Genomic DNA, 20,436 nt, shown 5'->3' on the forward strand with positions numbered 1-20,436 from the left:
CAACTACCAGCACCCTGGAGCTACCACAGTCAAGCGAACTCATCTTCATGCAAACCTCAGAATCAAGTTCCTCCTGCTACTGGCATTATGTATTTGGACAGAATGAAATTCATCATTGATCAGGAATGTCTATCACGCCGCACGGGTCTCTTGCGCGACCTCCCTTCTCGACATCCCCACTCAGCCAGCACTTATCTGCTCGCCAAAAGTGGCGCAAGTCAAGGCACCACAGCAGCGAGTGTCACAGGCACACACGTGGCAGGGGAAGGAGGGCACACGCTCCTCTCTGCGGACTCAGCAACAGTCAATAAAGGAACCCATAACTGGCCTCAAAAAGAAATTACCAACTGGTTAGCATTTATTTAAAATCCCCCCACCTGCCTGCCTTTTCTTTTTTGAGTTGGAGTCTCGCTCTGTTGCCCAGGTTGGAGTGCAGTAGCACACTCACAGCCACTGCAGCCTTGATCCTTCCCCTCAGCCTTCCAAGTAGCTGGAACTAGAGGCATGTACCACCATGCCCAGTTAAAATTTTTTTCAATTTACTGTAGAGACAAGGTCTCACCAAGTCGCCCAGGCTGGTCTTGAACCCCTGGGCTCAGGCAATCCTCTGGCTTCCACCTCCCAAAGTGCTGGGATTACAGGCGTGAACCACCACACCTGACAATTTTCCCCTTTTCTTGTCTAACTTTTCTACATGTGATAAAAAATATGAGGAGTTTATTAGAAATTGTTAGTGATTAAACTGTGGAACCAACTCCTGCTCCTTTATGTTCAAGTTCTGGATGAATTTACTTGAAGAACACCCTGAGATTGCAAGGTGAGCTATTAAAAAAAAAAATATCACATGGGGCTAACTCACTGGTGAAGTCAGGATTTTTCTCCACACTGATAACCAGAAAAACTGACTGTTATTTATACCCATTGATACCGGATGTGTGTTCATCACAACTTTACTGCTCTCATTAAACTTGGGTTAAAATACTGAATTTTCAAAGTATGTTTATACTAACAGAATCAAGCTGATATCTATTTTCTATATTGAGCTTCCACATTAAGGTCTCATTTTAAAATTAAATTTCGCAGCTAAGAGGGTCTAACATGCTGGTGAAAGTCCTGGAACTCAACTCAAACACAGGTTCCTCCCCAGTCTCATGGTCACTGTTCACGGACCAGAGAGAATGACCGCAGGCAGTGGAAAGAAGAGAGGACCCACCCCATGTGGAATGCCTCCCTTGTCCAGAACATGCACCAGTTGGAACAGCACTGCCTGTCAGTTCTCAATGTCCAAGATCTACCAACTTCTCAGTCTCAGACATAAACCAAGAATGTGGCTATTACTTATTCAATCTTTGTTTCCAGACTGGCCTTTTAGGAAATCTGTGGTAACCATAGGGAAGGAGAAAAGGCAGTCTAAGATAGGTTGCTCTGGAATGCTAACGGGAAAGAATTTTTTTAGGGTAATAAACAGTGAGTCCTTATAGGTAAGGAGAGCCTTAGGAAATATTTTTTGTTTGCCACTATGTTTAAGTATTTCTTCAACACTTGCTCACAGTAGATGGCTTCTACCACCTCTTTTCTAACTCGTACATTTTATGACTTGATATCCATATAACAAGTATTTAGCCTCAATACAAGCATTACAACAATTGGACATACTGATCGGGGCACCACCAATTCAAATACAAATGCATCTGAGAAGCCTGTCTACATTATCCAACTACCTTTAACATGTTGGTACATAACTCACTGTTTCTGTTTCTTGGGTTACTTCAGTACTACAGCAGAAAATATACTAGATTTGAAGTAAAAAATTTAATCTATGAAGTTAGCATTCTGATACCAAAACCAGAAAAAAAACGCCATTATAAGAAAACTACAGGCCGGGCTCGGTAGCTCGGTCTGTAATCCCAGCACTTTGGGAAGCCGAGGTGGCCAGAAACGTGCCACTGTACTCCAGTATGGGCGACAGAGTGCAGAGTGAGACGCCAACTCAAAAAAAAAAAAAAGAAAGAAAAGAAAAAGAAAATGACACACCAATATCTCTCATAAATATAGATGCAAGCACAATAAATTTTAGCAAACTGAATCCAACAAATATAAAACAGACATCACGACAAAGTGAGGCTCATCAAAGGAATGCAAGACTGATTTAAGATTAGAAAAAAAATAAAATAAATCAATGTTAGTCATGTTTCAGACTAAAAAAGAAAAATCACAGATCATCTCAAAAGATGCAGAAAAAGCTGTTGAAAGATCCAACAACCATTCCCAATTAAAAAAAAAATTCTCAGCAAACTATAGGGAACTTTATCAAGCCAAAGAAGAGCATCTATGAAAAAACTTCAGCTAACATTTTACTTAATGACATAAAACTGAATGCTTTCCTACCAAGATTGGGAATAAGGCAAGGATGGTGGTCTGCTCTCACCACTTCTACTCAACATTGTACTGGAGGTTTCAGTCAGTGCAACAATGCAAGAAAAGGAAATAAAAGGCATACAGGTTAGAAAGGAAAAGTAAAACTGTCTTTACACACAGACAATTTGATGATAAAAAAGAAAATCTACAACAGGCCGGGTGCAGTGGCTCACACGTGTAATCTCAGTACTTTAGGAGAGCAAAGTAGAAGGACTGCTTGAGTCCAGGAGTTCCAGACCAGCTGGGAAACACAGTGAGACCTTGTCTCTACAAAACATAAAAAATTAGCTAGGCATGGTGGCACAAGCCTGTAGTCCTACTTACTCAGGAGGCAGAGGCGAAATGATCACTTTAGCCCAGGAGTTCAAGCCCGTGTTGAACCATGATCATGCCACTGCACTCCAGCTTGTTTGACCATGTCTCGAAAAACAAAACAAACAAAAACAATAATAAAGCAACTAGTGCTAATAAGTGAAGCTAGCAAGACTGTAGAATGCAAACCAATATCTAAAACCAACCGATTTTCTATATACAGTTGACACTTGAACAGCACAGGCTTGAACTATGTGAATTCACCTATATATGGATTTTCTTCCACCTCTGGCATCCCTAAAACAGTGGGAGGGACCTTTCCTCTTTCCCAGGCTACTCGATGTGAAGATGACGAGAATGAAAACCTTTACTATGATCCACTTAATGAAGAGTAAATATACTTCTTCTTCCTTATGATTTTCTTTTTCTCTTTGTTTTCTGAAAGAAAGGAGCAATCATAGGGCACTAGAGTCTCAAACCCCTAGACTTAAGCACTCTTCCTGCCTCAGCCTCCTGAGTAGCTTAGACTACAGGCACGTGCCACCACGTCCAATTAGCTTTACGGTTTTCTTAATACATTTACTTTTCTCTAGCTCACTTTGTTGAAGAAATAGCATATATAATACATATGTAAAACATATGTTAATCAGCTATTTATGTGACCAGTAAGGTTTCTAGTCATCAGTAAGCTATTAGTAGTTAAGTTTTGGGGGCGTGAAAAACTATACACAGATTTTCAATTGCAGGAAGAAAGGGGTGACAGGTCAGTACCCTTAACCTCCACGCTGCTCAAGGGTCAACTGTATAGTCATGCGCCTCATAACAACATTTTGGTCAATGGTAGACCACACATACGACAATGGTCCCATAAAATTGTAATACTTTATCTTTACTGTACCTTTTCCATTTTTAGATATACAAATACCATTGTGTTATAAACTGTCTAAAGCATTCAGTATAGTAATATACTGTAAAGGTTTAGAGACTCAGAGCAATGGGCTATAGCAATTGGCTATACCAATTCTAACCTCGGTGTGTGTGTAGAAGGCTGCACCATCTAGGTATACTCTATGATGTTTGCACACTGAGGAAACTGCCTCACATTTCTCAGAGTGTATCCCTATCATTACCTGAAGTGATGCGTGACTGGTACCAGCAATAAATAATCAGAATTTTCAAACAGCATAAATAATACGAAATACTTGACTAAAAGTTCAACAAAAGATGTACAAAACCCAAACACTAAAATCTATAAAACACTGCTGAGAAAAATTAAAGATACCCTAAAGCTGAGAGAGATACTGTGCTCATGAATCAAGACTCTATATTGTTAAGATGTCAATTCTTCCGAAATTGAGCCATAGATTCAATGCAACCTCAATCAAAATCCCAGCAGGCTTTTTGTAGAAATTGACAAACCGATTCTAAACTTTACATGGAAATGCAACGAATAGAAAAAAGCAAAAACAACTCTGAAAAAGAAGAACTGACTTTAGAACTCACAAAGCGATAGTAATCAAGAAAGTATGGTACTGGCATGAAAACAAGGCAGATCAACCAATGAAACAAGAGAAAGTTCAGAAATAAGTCCACATACATATGGCCAACTGGTTATCAACAAAGATGCACAGAGAAAAAGATAATTTTTCATTAAATGGTGTTGGAACAACTGAATAGCCCACAAACAAAACAATGAAACCCTTAATCCTTTAAGTCATAAACAAAATTAACCAACAGTGGATCATAGACCTAATTTAAGGACTGAACTATAAAATTCTGGAAGACAACATGTAAGGAAAGCTTGGTAATCTGTAGTTCCGACAAAAGACTTCTTAAACAGGGCAGAATTTGAGACCAACAAAGGGAGATCTTGTCTCGATTTATTAAATAAGTAAATAAATAACAAATGGGACAAAAAAGGCACAAAGCATAAAAGGAAAGAAGTGCCAATAAATCAGTCTTCAAAATTAACAGGATGAAAAGACGAGTCACAAAGTAGGAATACAGACTCACAAAATGTATGTAAGACAAAGGGTTTGTATCTACAGTGGATAAAGAATGCTTATCACTCAATAAGACAAACAAGCTACTAAAAATAGGCAAAATATCTGAACATTCATTAAAGAAAACACATAGATGGCAAAGAAGCGAACTGAAGATCTTTCAGATCTTCAGTTAGTCACTCGGGAAACGCAAATTAAAGCCAAGAGACACCACTATACAATCACAAGAATAGCTAAAATGTAAAAAACTGACCACATCAAGTGCTGGCAACTGGGATTTTCTTACATTGCTGGTGGGAATGTAAAATGTCAAAATCATCTTGGAAAAGTTGAGCAGTTTTTTGAAAACTTAAACTATTGTATAACCCAGCCATTCCACTCCTAGTTATTTATCTAAGAGAAGTGGAAAACATATGTCTTCAAAAGACGAATGCATGAATACTCACAGCAACTTGATTTATAACAGCCAAAAACTAGTGCATGGCCAGGCAGATGGAAAAACAAATGTGGCATATCCAAGCAATGGAATACTACTGAGCAGTACAAAGACACAAACTATGAACGCATGCAAAAACACCAATAAATCTCAAAATAATTGTTATGAGTGAATAAAACTGATTAAAAAATATAAACTGCATAATTACATTTAAAGGAAATTCTGGGTAATGCAAAGTAATTTATGATAAGAGAGAACAGACTGGTGCTGACCTAAGAATAAGGAGGGAAAAAAGGGGGGAAAGAAGGGATGAGTTACAAAGGTGTGCGAGGAAATTTCTGGATGTGATGAGTACCTTCTTTTACTTCACTGCGTTAGTTTCACAAGTGCATACATATGTTAAAATTCATCAAACTGTACACTTGAAATTTATGCAAGTTATTATAAGTTAATTATACCTCAATACACCTGTAAAAACATACAAACAAAAAGATTTTTTTAAAAACTCCCTAGGGGCTGCCCACTGTTCTCAGAATCAAGCTAGAATTCCTTTTGACAGAAAGGAATGAAAGAACACCTCCCCACAACAGAACAAAAATTCACCACCACCAGCACCGCCAGCACCGCAACAAAGAAAGCATGGCTTTTACTCAACTGCCGTGGAAGAGTCTTGGTTTTCTGCTCTGGAAAGCAGGGGCAGCCACACCACTAGCTCGGCCAATCTCTCGGGTTTTGAAAACCAGATGAGACCATGGGTGTGCGAATGCTTTGTAAGCTGTGAAGTGCTATGCCACGCATGATTCTCTATCCTTACTGCAGTTCGTCTTCTAAGCCTGCACATCGTTTGATTTCAGCAAGCCACGAGCATCCTAGACGCTGTCTTCATCGTTCTGTAGTACTGGTTTCCTCCCTAGTCTCACATCCTTTTCACTTTCATCAGCAGACAACCAAGTCTTTACCCAAGTTATTTTTATTTTTACTTTTTTGAGTTGGAGTCTCACTCTGTGGCCCAGACTGGAGTGCAGTGGCCGCTCCCGGCCACCGCAGCCTCGACCTGCTGGGCTCCGGCGATCCTTCCGCCTCCGCCTTCCGAGTAGCCGGAACTACAGGTGCGCGCTACCATGCCCGGCTGATTTTTTGATTTATTGTAGAGATGAGGTCTCCCCAAGTTGCCCAGGTGGGTCACGATATCCAAGTTATTAATCATTATTTGAACAAGCCAGAGTCAAGAGTATTCATCACATTCTACTGAAGGACAGGGTGTGACTATGGGTAATCCCCCACGCTCTATCACTGTTTACACATCTGCCCACTGTACTATTATTCTGGCCACATTTCCTACCTTGCCCAACAAGACATAATGTTGTTGTTCTAATCTACTAAAATCTACAAGGGGAAATGAAGTTGTTCTAGCATTTTTTCTTTTCTTTTTTTTTTTTCCCTGAGTCAAGGTCTCACTGTCACCCAGGCTAAAGTGTAGCAGCACGATCACCACTGACCAGTCTAGACTTGTTGGGCTCAAGTAATCACCCTGTCTCAGCCTCCCGAGTAGCTGGAACTACAGGTGTGTGCCACCACACCCAGCTAATTTTATTTTTTGTAGAGACGAGGTCTCACTATATTGCCTAGGCTAGTCTTAAACTCCTGGGCTCGAATGATCCTCCCACCTTGGTCTCCCAAAGTGCTGGGATTACAGGCATCAGCCACCATACTCAGCTGTATTTTTGCTTTAATGAATCCATACTTGCAATGCTCACAACTTCCTGTCATTTAAAATATAAATTTTAACAACCTATTTCCAAATCTTGTGCTTCATCAAGTTCACCACATTTTGTAAGGTAGAACTCAATTTCTTCCTCTCCCTCCAGAAAAAGTATATTTGCCTGTGTCCAGTTTTCCAACACTTCTGCTCTCTTAGACGGTTACTCAAACATCACTTATCAGTAGGATCTCTCAGTCTCTCCAAAGGATCATTTATGTGAATGGCAGGGCTTTCAGCTAGGGTCCCTGGAGACTCCCGCACAAACAACTGCCTTACCTATCTTAAGCTACATTTCTCCCTTATGAGGAAGATTTTCTTCTTACTTTGCTTGTTTGAAGTTTATTTTATTTTGTGAAAAATAAAAAGAAGAATGAGATGGAGCCATTCTCTTTTTACTCTGTTAAATCACTGTAATGCTATAACTTGCTCATTACATATAACTGTGATAACATGTAATGAGCCTTTGGTCTGGCTGTGAAACTCTCCATACAAAATCCTTTTGTTGCCGTGGCATTTGTCAACAGTTCAGCTTAGTAGTATTTCTCCAACACTGGTATCACAGGTCGTTACTATCCCTTCACGCCTGGGCACCCCATACTTTTCTCACCACCTCTGAGAGACATCCCTCTTCAGCTGATCCAAAAGCAGGATCAAGCCACTCGGCCCCCATTTCCTCCTCACAGCAGCAATTTTGATTACATCGATTTCAAGCTCTCCAATTCTCTGACCATTTTCCCAGTTATGACTCAGGACCTGGGTCACAGGAGAGCATTTCCCCAAATATTTGTGAAATCTGATTTCTGAAGTCCACAGCATATTTCTTATTAAGTGCAAGATTCTTCTCCTAGCCCCGCCAGCTAAAACAGACTTTAAGATGACAAACACAACATGGCTCACCCATGACCCCTGTTAGTCCTCCTTCGTTAATGACGCTGCTCACTGAGAGGTAAAGCCACAAAGGAAGGACAAGTCAAGAACATATCAGTGCACCCTGAGCTGAATACCGTTTAGAGCAGAAAGGTAATTAGTTCCCACGCTAGACTGCCTCTGAGTTTTAAAACACTGTAACTCGGTTCTGTGTCCCTTGTAAGCCTACAATAACATCCAACCTAGGACACGAGATTTTCAGTCCACAAAAGCTTCATCTCTAAAACTCTCTTCCAGAACATCTTGGCAAATCTTTCCTTATTTCCAAGAAACTTTCACAGGACCAAAACTTCTGAGTATAATACTTAATCATTCTTGGAGAAATTCCCAAAAGAAAAAAGGTTTTACCTTTTGAGAATTAATCTTATTTCAGGTACCCTCTCTCTCATTCCCGGGCGCCTCTGTCAAAACAGGGACAGGGCGGCCTTTCAACAGGCTCTGACCACATTCTCATTTTATTTACAGGCTCTCTTACATCCTCTTGTATTCTTGTGACTCTAGGCACTGCACCTTAAACCTGGGACACTAGATATTAGTTCATAATATCACCACAACCCTTTCTAATGTTTCATCTCCATCAAGCTTCTAAGAATGACAATTGCTCAGTAAGTTTAATCTGACATGGATGCAACGTTTCATGTGTAAGCAGGGAAGTTGGGGTCCAAGGAAGAACTTGATGCACTTTATTTTTATTTAATTAATTAAATTTTTTTTTTTTTGAGTTGGAGTCTCACTCTGTCGCCCAGACTGGAGTGCAGTGGCCGCTCCCGACTGGGCTCCGGCGATCCTTCCTCCTCAGCCTTCCAAGTAGCCAGAATTACAGGCGCGCGCTACCACGCCCGGCTAATTTTTTGATTTATTGTAGAGATGAGGTCTCGCCTGCCCAGGCGGGTCTCGAACCCGCGGGCTCAGGCCATCCACTCACCTCAGCCTCCCAAAGGCGTGGGATTACAGGCTGAGCCACTGAGCCCGGCTTAATTTATTTATTTTTGAGTTGGAGTCTCATCCTGTTGCCCAAGCTGGAGTGCAGTGGCAACTCACGGCCACCCCAGCGTGGACCTGCTGGGCTCCAGCAATCCTTCTGCCTCAGCCTTCCAAGTAGCTGGAGCTACAGGCACACACTACCACCTCTTGGCTAATTTTTTTATTTATTGTAGAGACAAGGTCTCCCCAAGTTGCCCGGGCTGGCCTCGAACCCACGGGCTCAGGCAATCCACTCGCCTTGGCCTCCCAAAATGCTAGGATTACAGGCTGAGCCACCAAGCCCGGCCATTCATCCACTTTCAATCTTGTCTCAGTCCTGGTAACAACAGCAGTATTCTAACCAAACTCCAGATCTCCAATTGGCAAACCCCATACCTTTCAAGTGCCTCCCCAAGGCAAGGCAAAGCCTAGTCACTAGGGTTAGGTCAAGTCCTCAGTTGTGGAAACTTCGATAAAACAAAGAATTAGAACAAAGATCACTCAGAGAAAGGGCTCAATGTCCAAGAGGCCAGAAGGATGGAGGACAGAAAACGACAAAGCCGGGGTAAAGTATTAAGGAGGACCTATAGACTGACTTCAGACCCCCCTACTGACTTTCCAGTGAGGGGATCCCATCAGTAGGGGTGCCCAGCTTCTAAGATATACAGAGCCTGGGACTTAAGAGCCTCTCAGCTGACAGATTGTCTCCAGATGCTGGGAATTGGAATCAGGTAAAACACTAGAGACTGGGTTTAAAGCAGAACAGATTTATTGGCTTGAAATAAAGTGCTGAGCATTGAATTTTTTTAAATTGTCTAGTGATTCTAATGAGTGCCCAGAGTTGAGGACCACGGAGTTTATGAGACTATATAACCATTTCCTTCATAATGTCAGCAAGTCAAATAACTAAAAATAGATATTTAAATAGTTAAAACACTCAGTAAATAGATGGGTCAAACATTCATTTCAAGTGGCCCATCACCCTGTTACTTCTCCTTCATTAATGGCTCTACCCACTGAGAGATAAAGTCATAAAGCCAAAAATTTCATGTTCTAAACAAGTTTTCATACTCTTAAATGGAGAACAAAAACAAGTGAGACCACATACCTGGCCAATGGACTGCCATTCACACAGCATTCTTTCATTAGAATGCAAATTGAGAACATAACATTGTAGGAGCCTGCTAAGTAAACTCAATAAGATCAATCTTATAAAGCATTTCTGGTTCAGTAGTTTAATATTATATTCTAACAATTGGTAATTATTAAATTATGTAAGGGAAAATTACACTGAATATTAATATTTAAAGCTCTATTTACTTGCTGGGTGCAGTAGCCCATGCCCGTAATCCCAGCACTTTGGGAGGCCAAAAAGGGAGGACTGCTTGAGCCCAGGAGTTGAAGATCGGCCTAGGCAACATAGCAAGACCTCGTCACTACAAAAAATAAAAATAAAAAAAATAAAAAAATTAGCTGGGCATGATGGCACATGCCTATAGTCCTGGCTACTCAGGAAGCTAAGGCTGATAGATCACCTGACCCCAGGAGGTCAAGGCTGTGGGGAACCGCAATTATGTCACTGCACTCCAGCCAAGGAGACACTTCATTTCTAGCCTAGAGTGAGACCCTGACTCGAAAATAAAACAAAACCAAAAAAAATTTTATTTACAAAGCGGTAAAATTTATGCTTTTAGTGAAACAAAACAACTTTGAAATACCATCTTCACCAATATCAAATTCAAAATTTTGTGAGAAAAATTATAACAGAATCAGAATTTTAATTTTAAAATCACAAAGAAAACATTGTATTCAGCAGATGATCTTAAGAAGTAACTTGACTCACTATATGGACTTTCTGGTGGCCTGGAATGATTAGGAGATTATTTTCCAGTCTGATGTCATTCATTACTCTCCCTTTTCCTAACCATTATCACTTACTATGGCGTGGAAAAAGAAATTTTAATTTTGAAGCGAGTTTCAAAATACTCCTAACTAAAAATCATTAAAGATTTAGTAAAAATGTATATTCAAAGTATATTCAATAAAAACAACTGAAGTCATCTGGAATTTCTGTGATACCATTTGATAGCTTCCAAACAATAGAAGGAAAACCCAAATAAGGTTAAAACTCAAGAGATGTGAGTTTGAGCTGCAGTTCTACCATTAACTATCTGTATGACCCTGATCAAGTTATGTAGTCTCTCTTAATAGCAGTAACCACCCTGTAACCTCATATACATATGCATGTGTGCTTTACGACTACAGTCAAGGCTAGGCCCAAAACTCTGTTTCTAGAAAATAAGTAACAAGAAAAAGAACTGGGAGCCTATGGGTTAACTCTGTAAAGCACCGTAATAGCTGTGTTTTAGTTTTAATTTGTTTAAATAATCCGAAACACTTCAAAGCCTATGATTACAGATGATCTGTGAAAAGGTTTTAATATCTATTGCAATACGTATTATTAATATTAAAACGTGTTCTGTGAGGTCCCCAAAATTGCATGTCAGTTTTAAAGTGTGTTCTGGAGAGGCTCTGCTTCCTTCCTACCACTGCACGCACCTTGAAACACCCATGTTTCCTGACTGTCATTATTCCTTCTCTAAAGTATACTTACCGGTTCCTCCCATCCCTGATAAAAAGCTATCATGCTCTCTTCTATCATACTTAAAGTCAGGTTTTCTCTTGACTGGCTTACAGAATCAAGGAAAAAAATGGAACCCGGAGACTTAAATTTAACCAAAATTTTTTGGAGGCTAAGAACAATAATTTTCTCCTGACCTCACTGTCCAGGATTGAGTAGGAACTGGCTAAAACTACCAAAACACCTGATAAGAGGTGCTTTGGGAGAGACAGCAGGCCTCCTGTTAGAATGGTTACACTTTTTCAGTTTAAAAGTCATATTCGCGCAACTTACCATTGTCCCGAAAGGAATGGCTCTTGAAGCATGGTAGTAAATGGCTATGAAATTGATGAAGAAGGCGGTGCCACACACCATGGCTGGGATGAGGAATGCCCCAATAAACATCTGTTTTATCCATCTTCTTCCTGAAAGGGAGAGCAACTTGAAAACCAGAGCTAGATGAACAGGCATGGTGTTTAAAATGTAATTATCTAGCACTAAATTGTTTATTTAAAATTATATTACAGAGATCATGAAATTTAATATCCTAATGACTGTTTCAAAGCAATAACTAATAAAAACCAGCCCAGCTCTTTAAGTATGTATAATGGAAACATCACTTCTAAAGTGTGAGTAAGGAAACCAGTAACCACCTACAGTAAAATACTCATGCTCTGTCTTGATTCTGCCACTTAACCGCTATGGGACTCTGGTAAGACACTCCTGTTGCCAGTCTCGCTGGGCCTCGATGGAGATTTTAAAACGACTACTTGACGTTCCAGAGCTTCTCGGCATGCCCACGAAGTTACTCTGAAGGGAAATTCAAGGTCCCCCAGCCCTGCTTCCACCAGAACAAATCCACTCTCAACAGTTTTCCACAACAGAGTTTCATGTAAGCTTTCATTTGAAAAGGGTGTCATATGCTTTTTAAAATGTCTTAAAACCCCTGAATTAGGTAGTTTCTAAATTTACTCTTAGCTCTGTAATTATGATTATAAATATGTATTTAAGGGCATTTCCATGTTTGAAGATAACAGTGTGTTTCATAAGCTCTCTTTCAACAACTAGAACTATAGATTTATAAGTTTCACTCTTTCTTTGTACTTCTGTGTATTGCCAAAATTCTATACATATTGAGCAGGAATATAATGAAAAATTTTAAGTCATGGTTACACCAACCAGGAGGGCAGCAGAAGCTGCCTTTCTAATACAGCACAATACAAGCTGGCAGAAAACATCTTCATACAGCTTAGAACAGAATGTAAAGATTTAACACTGACTCACTATTAAAAATCAACCCCACGATCAGAAGTAACAGGACCAACAGGAAGCACTATGGGAAAAACAAGCAATACCCTCACTTTTATTTTCTTCTATATAAAGGTCTTCTTTTCTGAACCCAGGGATTTGAGAGAAGCCTGGGCAACTTGGTGAGACCTCGTCTCTACATTATCTCAAAAAATTAGCCAGGCATGGTAGCACATGCTTGTAGTTCCAGCTACTTCGAAGGCTCAGACACAAGGATCGTCTGAGCCCAACAGGTCGACGCTGGGGTGGTCGTCAGCATGCCACTGCACTCGAGGCCTGGGCGATGGAGTGAGAATCCCAATTCAAAAAAAAAAAGGGACTCAGAGTCAGTCAGGGTCTCACTCTGTCTCCCAGGCTGGAGTACAGTGGCATGATCAAATGGCCCACTGTGGCCTCGACCTCCTGTGTTCAGGCAATCCTTCCACCTGCTGGGATTACAGGCATACACCACCACGCCCAGCTAATTTTTTTCTTTTTTTTTTTTTTGTAGAGATGAGGTTTCACTATGCTGCCTAGGCTTAAAGTTCTTTTTAAACATCTGTCTCACAGAATTACTACCCCAAATCACTAACACTCCTCCAGAAAAACTCATTGATTCTAAGCCTTCTCCTCTATTCCATTCTCTTACAAGGTAAGTTTCAAGAACCTCTCCTTTCCAATGAAAACCCAGCACTTGAACAGCACCACAAAAAGGTGGCACCTAATAAAATTAAGTATTACTTCCATTTGATTCCAACACCCTCCTAGCATTTTCTTCTCCTGCACTTTCCATCATCTTCTCAGATTCAGACACGTATTAATACAACTCCTTATCCAACAACTCTCTTCACCGCTCCCTTTCCTTCTAACAGAAAGAGCCCTACGCACGTCCCACGGGTACAGGTAGTAGCCTGGACGTCTATAGTGCTATGCTTTCTGCTCCTCCTCAGACCTTTGGAGACTGGCGAAGCTCCAGGCTACCCCTGGCTTCCCACTGGCTCTAGAGCATCCTTTAGGCACCAAGGTCACCGCGAAAGCTTTAAGCTTCACTGTAGTTCATATCCTGAGATAACTCTGAAGAATCCTTGATTCCCGGGTTCAGACAAAATACCAGGACACTAGCAATCAGAACATAACCTTTAGAGATTTCCTAAGATTTGATCTTCCTAGACTCAAACTTGAATTCTGTCAGCAAGAGACTGACAAAGATCAGCGAAGAAGTGTCTTATGGTAAATACTTCAGACTCAACAGAAATCAACAGCTATTCTCCTATTCTCCTTCCACTGTCCAGAAACTTTCCCCATAGGCCATTAGACATGCCTTTGTGTGTGTCTATAAAGTTATGCTCTGTGGAGGTCTCACACGGAGCACATGTAGGGAGTGAGACAGCCCAGAGCACATGCATTACTCACCTAATACATAAATGGATTACTCTCCTAATGCTCCTCAGGGCTAACTTCACAGTGGACAATGGAGATCAACTATTAATTATTCATAATCTTAGGAAATAAAATGCAGCAATTCCATAGAAACAAGAGAGAACACATAGCAGGTTTGGTAAAAATGATGTGAAATGGGATAACAAAGAGTTTTCCAGTGGACATTTTAAATTCCAAACACAGCACAGTAAGATATCAGCCTCTGTAATTAAAAACAGGAAGTGGCCATGGCTGAGTTACCTCCTTGTCTAGCATACAGACTTCCTCCAAAATAACCATTCACTGGAGATGTAGCAGCATAGACAAATATGGCCGTGCTGAGCATCGATCCCCTCCTAGAAAAGCAGGACACCAAAAATGAAAACCAACAGCTTAAAGAAAACATCGTATTGTATTAGTATAGGATGAACTTCAAAGATACATTGAACAGAAACATAAAAATTATCACATCCTAGACTACAAAACAAAACCTCCAAACGTTCTCTATAATAAATGAATTTGTAGTTAAAACTACGCTTTTATGATGTCAGGCTGACCCCAATTTTTTTAAACCTGCAGTTACACTTCATAATACATCCCAAACAAATATTTCACATTATTTTGGCACAAGTATTAGAATCTGGCACTAAAATTGTTTTTGCGACCCTGCAAACCAACCCTATCATATGGAACAAGATAATCATCTGCTAAGAAAAATAACTAAAGAGTCCTTTTTATAAATTGATTTAACTGTTTATGATTCTTGACTGCTAAGAGAAAATGGAAATAGCATAATTTATATTAAGTGGTATCATTCTAAATGGTAATAATGCTGAGTCTTCCCTGTTTAGTTTACTTCATACTGTTAAAAGTGATTTTTAAAAAATCTACAGGTCCACGAGCCAACATTAACTCAGATCAACATTTTCTAACCTTCCATCTATGTAGTGGGAAGAAGATCCTAGTCTCCTCCTTCAATGTTGATATCTAGGGAATCAGACCAACCTTCCCATTGAGTAAAACTAGAAAAAATTCTTTTGTTTGTTCGGGGTCTCACTCTGTTGCCCAGGTTGGAGTGCAGTGGAACAAACATGGCTCACAACAGCCTCAAACTCCTGGGCTCAAGTGATCCTCCTGCCTCAGCGTCCCGAGTAGCTGGAACTGCAGGCATGCACCACTATGCCCGGTTCATTTTTTAATTTACTTGTAAAGGCAGGGTCTCACTATGTTGCCTGTGCTGGTCTCAAACTCCCGGGTTGAAGCAATCCTCCCGCCTCAGCCTCTCAAAATTCTGGGATTATAAGCATGAGCCAATGTGACCGGCCGAAAAAATTGTTTAAAATACTTAATTGAGAAGAGAAATGTTAAAATGGTAACATCATTATGTTTCAACTCACTCGTCTTGAACTATATAGCACTCCTCTGCTTAAATACCTATGCTCAGTTTCTTTTTTTTTCCCTCAGAATTGGTCGAGATAAAGCAGGTCTCTGCTCAGTTTCTTTTTTTTGAGTTGGAGTCTTACTCTGTCACCCAGACTGGAGTGCAGTGGCCGCTCCGGCCACCGCAGCCTCGACCTGTTGGGCTCTGGCGATCCTTTCGCCTCAGCCTTCCAAGTAGCCGGAATTACAAGCATGCACTACCACGCCCGGCTGATTTTTTGATTTATTGTAGAGATGAGGTCTCACTGCCCAGGCAGGTCTCGAACCCGCGGGCTCAGGCAATTCACTCACCTCAGCCTCCCAAAGGCGCGGGATTACAGGCTGAGCCACCAAGCCTGGCTGCTCAGTTTCTTAATGTGGATGCATAATAGGGAAAACACTGCACTATTTCCTTTCTGCCAATACATAGTAAACTGAAATGTAACAAAAGAATTTGTCATTTCCGAGTTTAAAAGTTCCAAGGTCTCAAAGCTAATCAGTTTTTAAACCCAACTTGTTTTTTCAGGAACACAACAGAACATCACGAGTCCTAAAGTGTTCCTTTCAGACTACCACTAAAAACTTCATCCCATTCTGTTTATAAATGTGTGTTGAGGATGATGCAGGCCTAACAACGCTGAGAACAGGAAAGCTGCATTCAGCCTAATACCAGCCCGCTACTAGTCAGAAGTTCCTAATATCAGAAGAAAAGGTTCAAAAAGGCTGCCAGGGTACTGAGAGTTCCAAATGCCTGCCAGTCATGTCCCCAGAGACACTTCCACTCCATTCAAGTTTGAGTAGCCATCAGACCTTTGGAAGTCAGACATAACCTTCACCTCTTTGTTCACAAATATTCTATGGGCGTTGCCTGCCCCATCCACCCTCTAAGCAAACCATTTCACCCTCACTGGAAAACCTGCTGAGGGAGGGAACTGTCCTCCTGACGGGGGGGCCATCCGAGGCACTCTGCTGCCGCCTGCCATCACCTCACCACACTCCACCAAAGCCCTGGCGCTGCAGCATCACCACCCTCAGCCCTGCCCTCTCACTCGCCATGCCTTCTCATCACCACCGACAGGCGTCCATGCTGCCACGGATCCTCCACCTAAACCCTCCACGAGTTCTCCCCGGTTGCCATGGTGACCACAGAGGCCAAGCAGTGTTTGCATGTTTCGTGATCTGTGCTTGCCCCTTTGGAATCGTTCCTACTCAGGAGGGAGCACCCCAATTTAGGTGCAACGTTTCATTTCCTCACCATTTTGTGTTGTACTGTCGCTATTTCCTTTCCCTATCATAGAAAATTAAGGAAGTTTTTGGGAGTAAGACTGCCTAGGCTCAAACCCCAGCACATAAATACTCTTTACTAACAGCTGTGTGAGCTCAGTCAAATTACCTAGCCTCCCTGAGTTTTACTTTCCTCCTCTGTAGAATGGAGACAATAATAGTCTTTTCACAGGGCTGATGTGAAGATTAAAGTATCAAATGTGCATACGGTACCTCCCATGAACCCTCAGTCATGTTAGCCACCTTTACATCATAATATTTACTGTTTCAGTACTTACCATATAAGTAACGAATTATGTTCACGTCAAACAAACACAACACAGAACAATCGTTCACAGTAATGATAGACTAAAATAATAACGCATGACTAGTCTGCAAATACCATGTATTAGAGATGGATTTATTTCTTAGTTGAAAGTCTTTAAGAGCTTCTATACTAAAAACTAAGTTGCCAAATGATAACACTAACATTTTGAAATGGAACAAAGCAAAAGTTGGATTCTACAAGAAGTTACCCTCTAATGGTTCCTAAGATTGCGACATTATAGTCAATTCAGTAGTGACTAATGTAACGTAAAGCACAACTTCTTGGTAGATTTGAAATACTTTTTGTATTTGGGATTCCATTGATCTGGAAAATATTCTCCCCTAAAATATTAACTACTCACCAAAACCCCAAAGATTTGGTTTGGATTAATTATTTTAAAGCTTATATGGTATAAATGAATTGCAAACGTTATATAAAAGAAATGTAACAGAAACCACAGAGAAACAGCTTTGATGGCTAACACATACTCGGTCCAACAAGCGTTGATTGGGGACCTTCCACGTGCAAAGCTCCTGTGGGCACTCTGAGAATTCAAAGACCTGGCCAGTCCTTACTCTCAAGCTATTTAGAACACAAGTTAAATATGTAATACATAACTGAAGAGTCATTCTTTCAGCAAGATTTACTGCTTATCCACCATGAAATACAACTGGAGAAAAGTGTCATTCTGACTGAGGGTTTCATGGGAGAGCATCTGAAATGCCTGAAATATAACTGCCATCACCCAGGCACTAGGGTATGTTTGTTGCATATAGGTCATGGCCTTCCAAGCACAGCATTATGAACCACTCAGTGGGGACTTCAGATCTTTTGTGAATGTGTAACTTTTTATTACACTGTAAAGACCTCAAATCAAGAGGTTTTGAGGTTCTTGCCATTGGTTTTGTCTGCAAAGAAAAAATGTACCAAAAGCCTCGTAAAGATAGAATATTGACCTAGGACTCTTTTTTTAAAGAAGTTATCCAATTATTTTTCTAACTTCAGGTGACTGTTCTGCCACCTTTTTTTTTTCACTGATATTTACAATTATTTCTTCTATTCTGCAGAAGTCTCCCAGTTTGGGAGGTAAATGTAATTTAGTAACTACAAAATCCTTGTACTTCTTATGACGTTCTAATTAGATCTTCAACTTTCAAAAAAAATACCTATCACTCTGTCAAAGAGTTCTGGATTGAAAGTAACCTCTGCTCACATCTCTAACTGAATATAACCTTTATAATTAACCAGAATGTTCAGTAATGCCAGTAAAATACTTATACCTGAAGACTATTGTGCATTTAATTTGCCTACATGAATAACATTTATCATAAATTCTAAGATAGCTGAATAAGCAAATAATTATGATCAATTTAGGTTCCAATGATTAAAACTATTCAAGAACAACAAAAAAGTAGTCAAGTACAGGCACTTACTCTGTATAGAGATCTTCTATCATTGCAACAATAATGACAATGAGAGACACGGCAAATATCTGGCAGCCAGAGCCAATGAGGGAGGAGAATATCAGGGGGTGACTTGACGGTCTGAACACATCTCCATGCACTTGCTTCCACCCGTACTCATCTCCTAGGTCTCTGTCCTATGTACAGATGGAGAAAAGCAAATCATTCCGAAGCAATATGAAATACAGCAGAACAGAAAAAAATTAGCTGCAAGTTTCCTCCCTCCAAATTTATAGCAATTTAAAGAGGTCCAAAATATTGATAAAAGACATCTCAAATTTAAAGTAACTGTTGCCTTAATAACTTATAATGTTGAAAAGTAGAGGTGCAGGAAGGTGACTCCTGGTGGTGCTCAGAGAATCACAAAGAATGAAAAAAACTTTTTAAGGTATGGGGGAGCAAGAAGAAGTGGTAAGCTGGAGAAGAACAGGACACTGACTCTCTGGATACTCCCTTCTGACACTGCTCTCGCCATTCACAGCACAACTGTGGCTCAAGTACAACTGCAGAGCAAGTGGGAGTGAAGAGAGGAGCCTCAAAACCAGGGCTAGATGCACAACAGGCAGGCATGCCCTTGATGGCCCAGGATGTGGGAAAACAGAGGGGGAAATATCAGATAGAGATGGTTTTATTTACTATGTATATAGCATGTTTTAAAAAGAATTCAGCCTTTACTTTTCAACCTGAGTAAACCTGAGTATTGCCTTTGAAACAGTTCCTAAAATGGTTAACAGTCTCTAAAACTATGTTTCTTCAGAAATAGCAGTCCCTCAGATAACCAGTATGGAGAGGCCTGTGGAATCCTGGTCAGACGCGTTTGAGAGGGGCCAAAGGTTGTACCTCTCTCTGATACTTCACAATATACTTTAGCATGCCAAAATGTAAAATCTTAAACTGCTTCCCAAACATATTTAATGATGGGCACACCTACATGGAAAAGCAATTAACATTCTACAGAACGTACTTTTTGTTCTACAATTTAGTGAAAGAATTTAGAAAACAAACCTTTCCTCTGAATCCACTAAACTAAATGCAAATTATACCTTCCACTCACTTCCTAAATTTTATGCAACATTTTACAGTACTAGAAAGTTCCAATACAGGACTACAACTTTGTAGCTACAATTCTGAAATAAAAAGCTCTGAAGACTAAAAGTTTGTTTCTTAAGTTTGACATATCCTTATTCGGTGGCAAAACCTGGCCTGAACTAACAAAAGGTTACCTATGCTATTTATCCATCCCATGGAGGGTGAACAGTAGTATGTTTTGCTAAAAAAGCACTGCTATATTTGATTACAGGGCATGGTCCTAGACCACACTGGGCACTTTACACCCTTATGAAACCTAAAAATTCTCAATGCTGAAAATTCAGCTGGCCTTAAGGATTTCACGTTAGAAACTGTGACCAACATTCCAAATAACGCTGAGTTCAACGGTTTTTGTTTTTTGGGGGGTTTTTTTAGAAAGCAGGATTTATTGAGAGGACAGAAAAGCTCCCACAGTGGGAGGGGACCTGAAGAGGTTGCCCCCCAACAGTTTTTACAAATATAACGTGCCACATTTGCTCACCATGTCATCCATTTCTTCTTCTTTACTGTAGCGGGCATAATCTTTCCTTAAGGTTCTCATTAAAATCATTGAAACTAAGCCCACCAAGAAGATCACCATCATGAAGGAGTTGAAAATTGAAAACCAATGAATCTAAAATAACCAAAAAAAAAGTGTTACCAACATGAAATATCAGTCACAAAACTCACTGGTCTCATGATGACAGTTGGATGTTAAGGCAAAACAACAACAGTCTGTTAAAATCTT

The 20,436-nt window shown here is 40.4% G+C and overlaps 1 protein-coding gene across 1 annotated transcript in view; it reads right to left on the reverse strand.

Annotated features, from left to right (window-relative positions):
• The window catches only part of TM9SF3 (transmembrane 9 superfamily member 3), a 38,519-nt gene extending 18,202 nt beyond the window's left edge, over positions 1-20,317 (reverse strand). The window contains exons 1-4 of the mRNA XM_008059108.1: positions 20,191-20,317; positions 18,591-18,757; positions 14,409-14,503; positions 11,736-11,866 (exon numbers count right to left, since the gene is read on the reverse strand). Coding sequence (XP_008057299.1) covers positions 11,736-11,866; positions 14,409-14,503; positions 18,591-18,757; positions 20,191-20,292 — 495 coding nt within the window. The 5' untranslated portion in view covers positions 20,293-20,317. The remainder of the gene's footprint in view (positions 1-11,735; positions 11,867-14,408; positions 14,504-18,590; positions 18,758-20,190) is intronic.
• Between the last annotated feature and the right edge of the window lie 119 nt (positions 20,318-20,436).

This window comes from Carlito syrichta, unplaced genomic scaffold (assembly GCF_000164805.1).
Source record: "Carlito syrichta isolate Samal-C Ts95f unplaced genomic scaffold, Tarsius_syrichta-2.0.1 Scaffold303721, whole genome shotgun sequence".
NCBI lineage: Eukaryota > Metazoa > Chordata > Mammalia > Primates > Tarsiidae > Carlito > Carlito syrichta.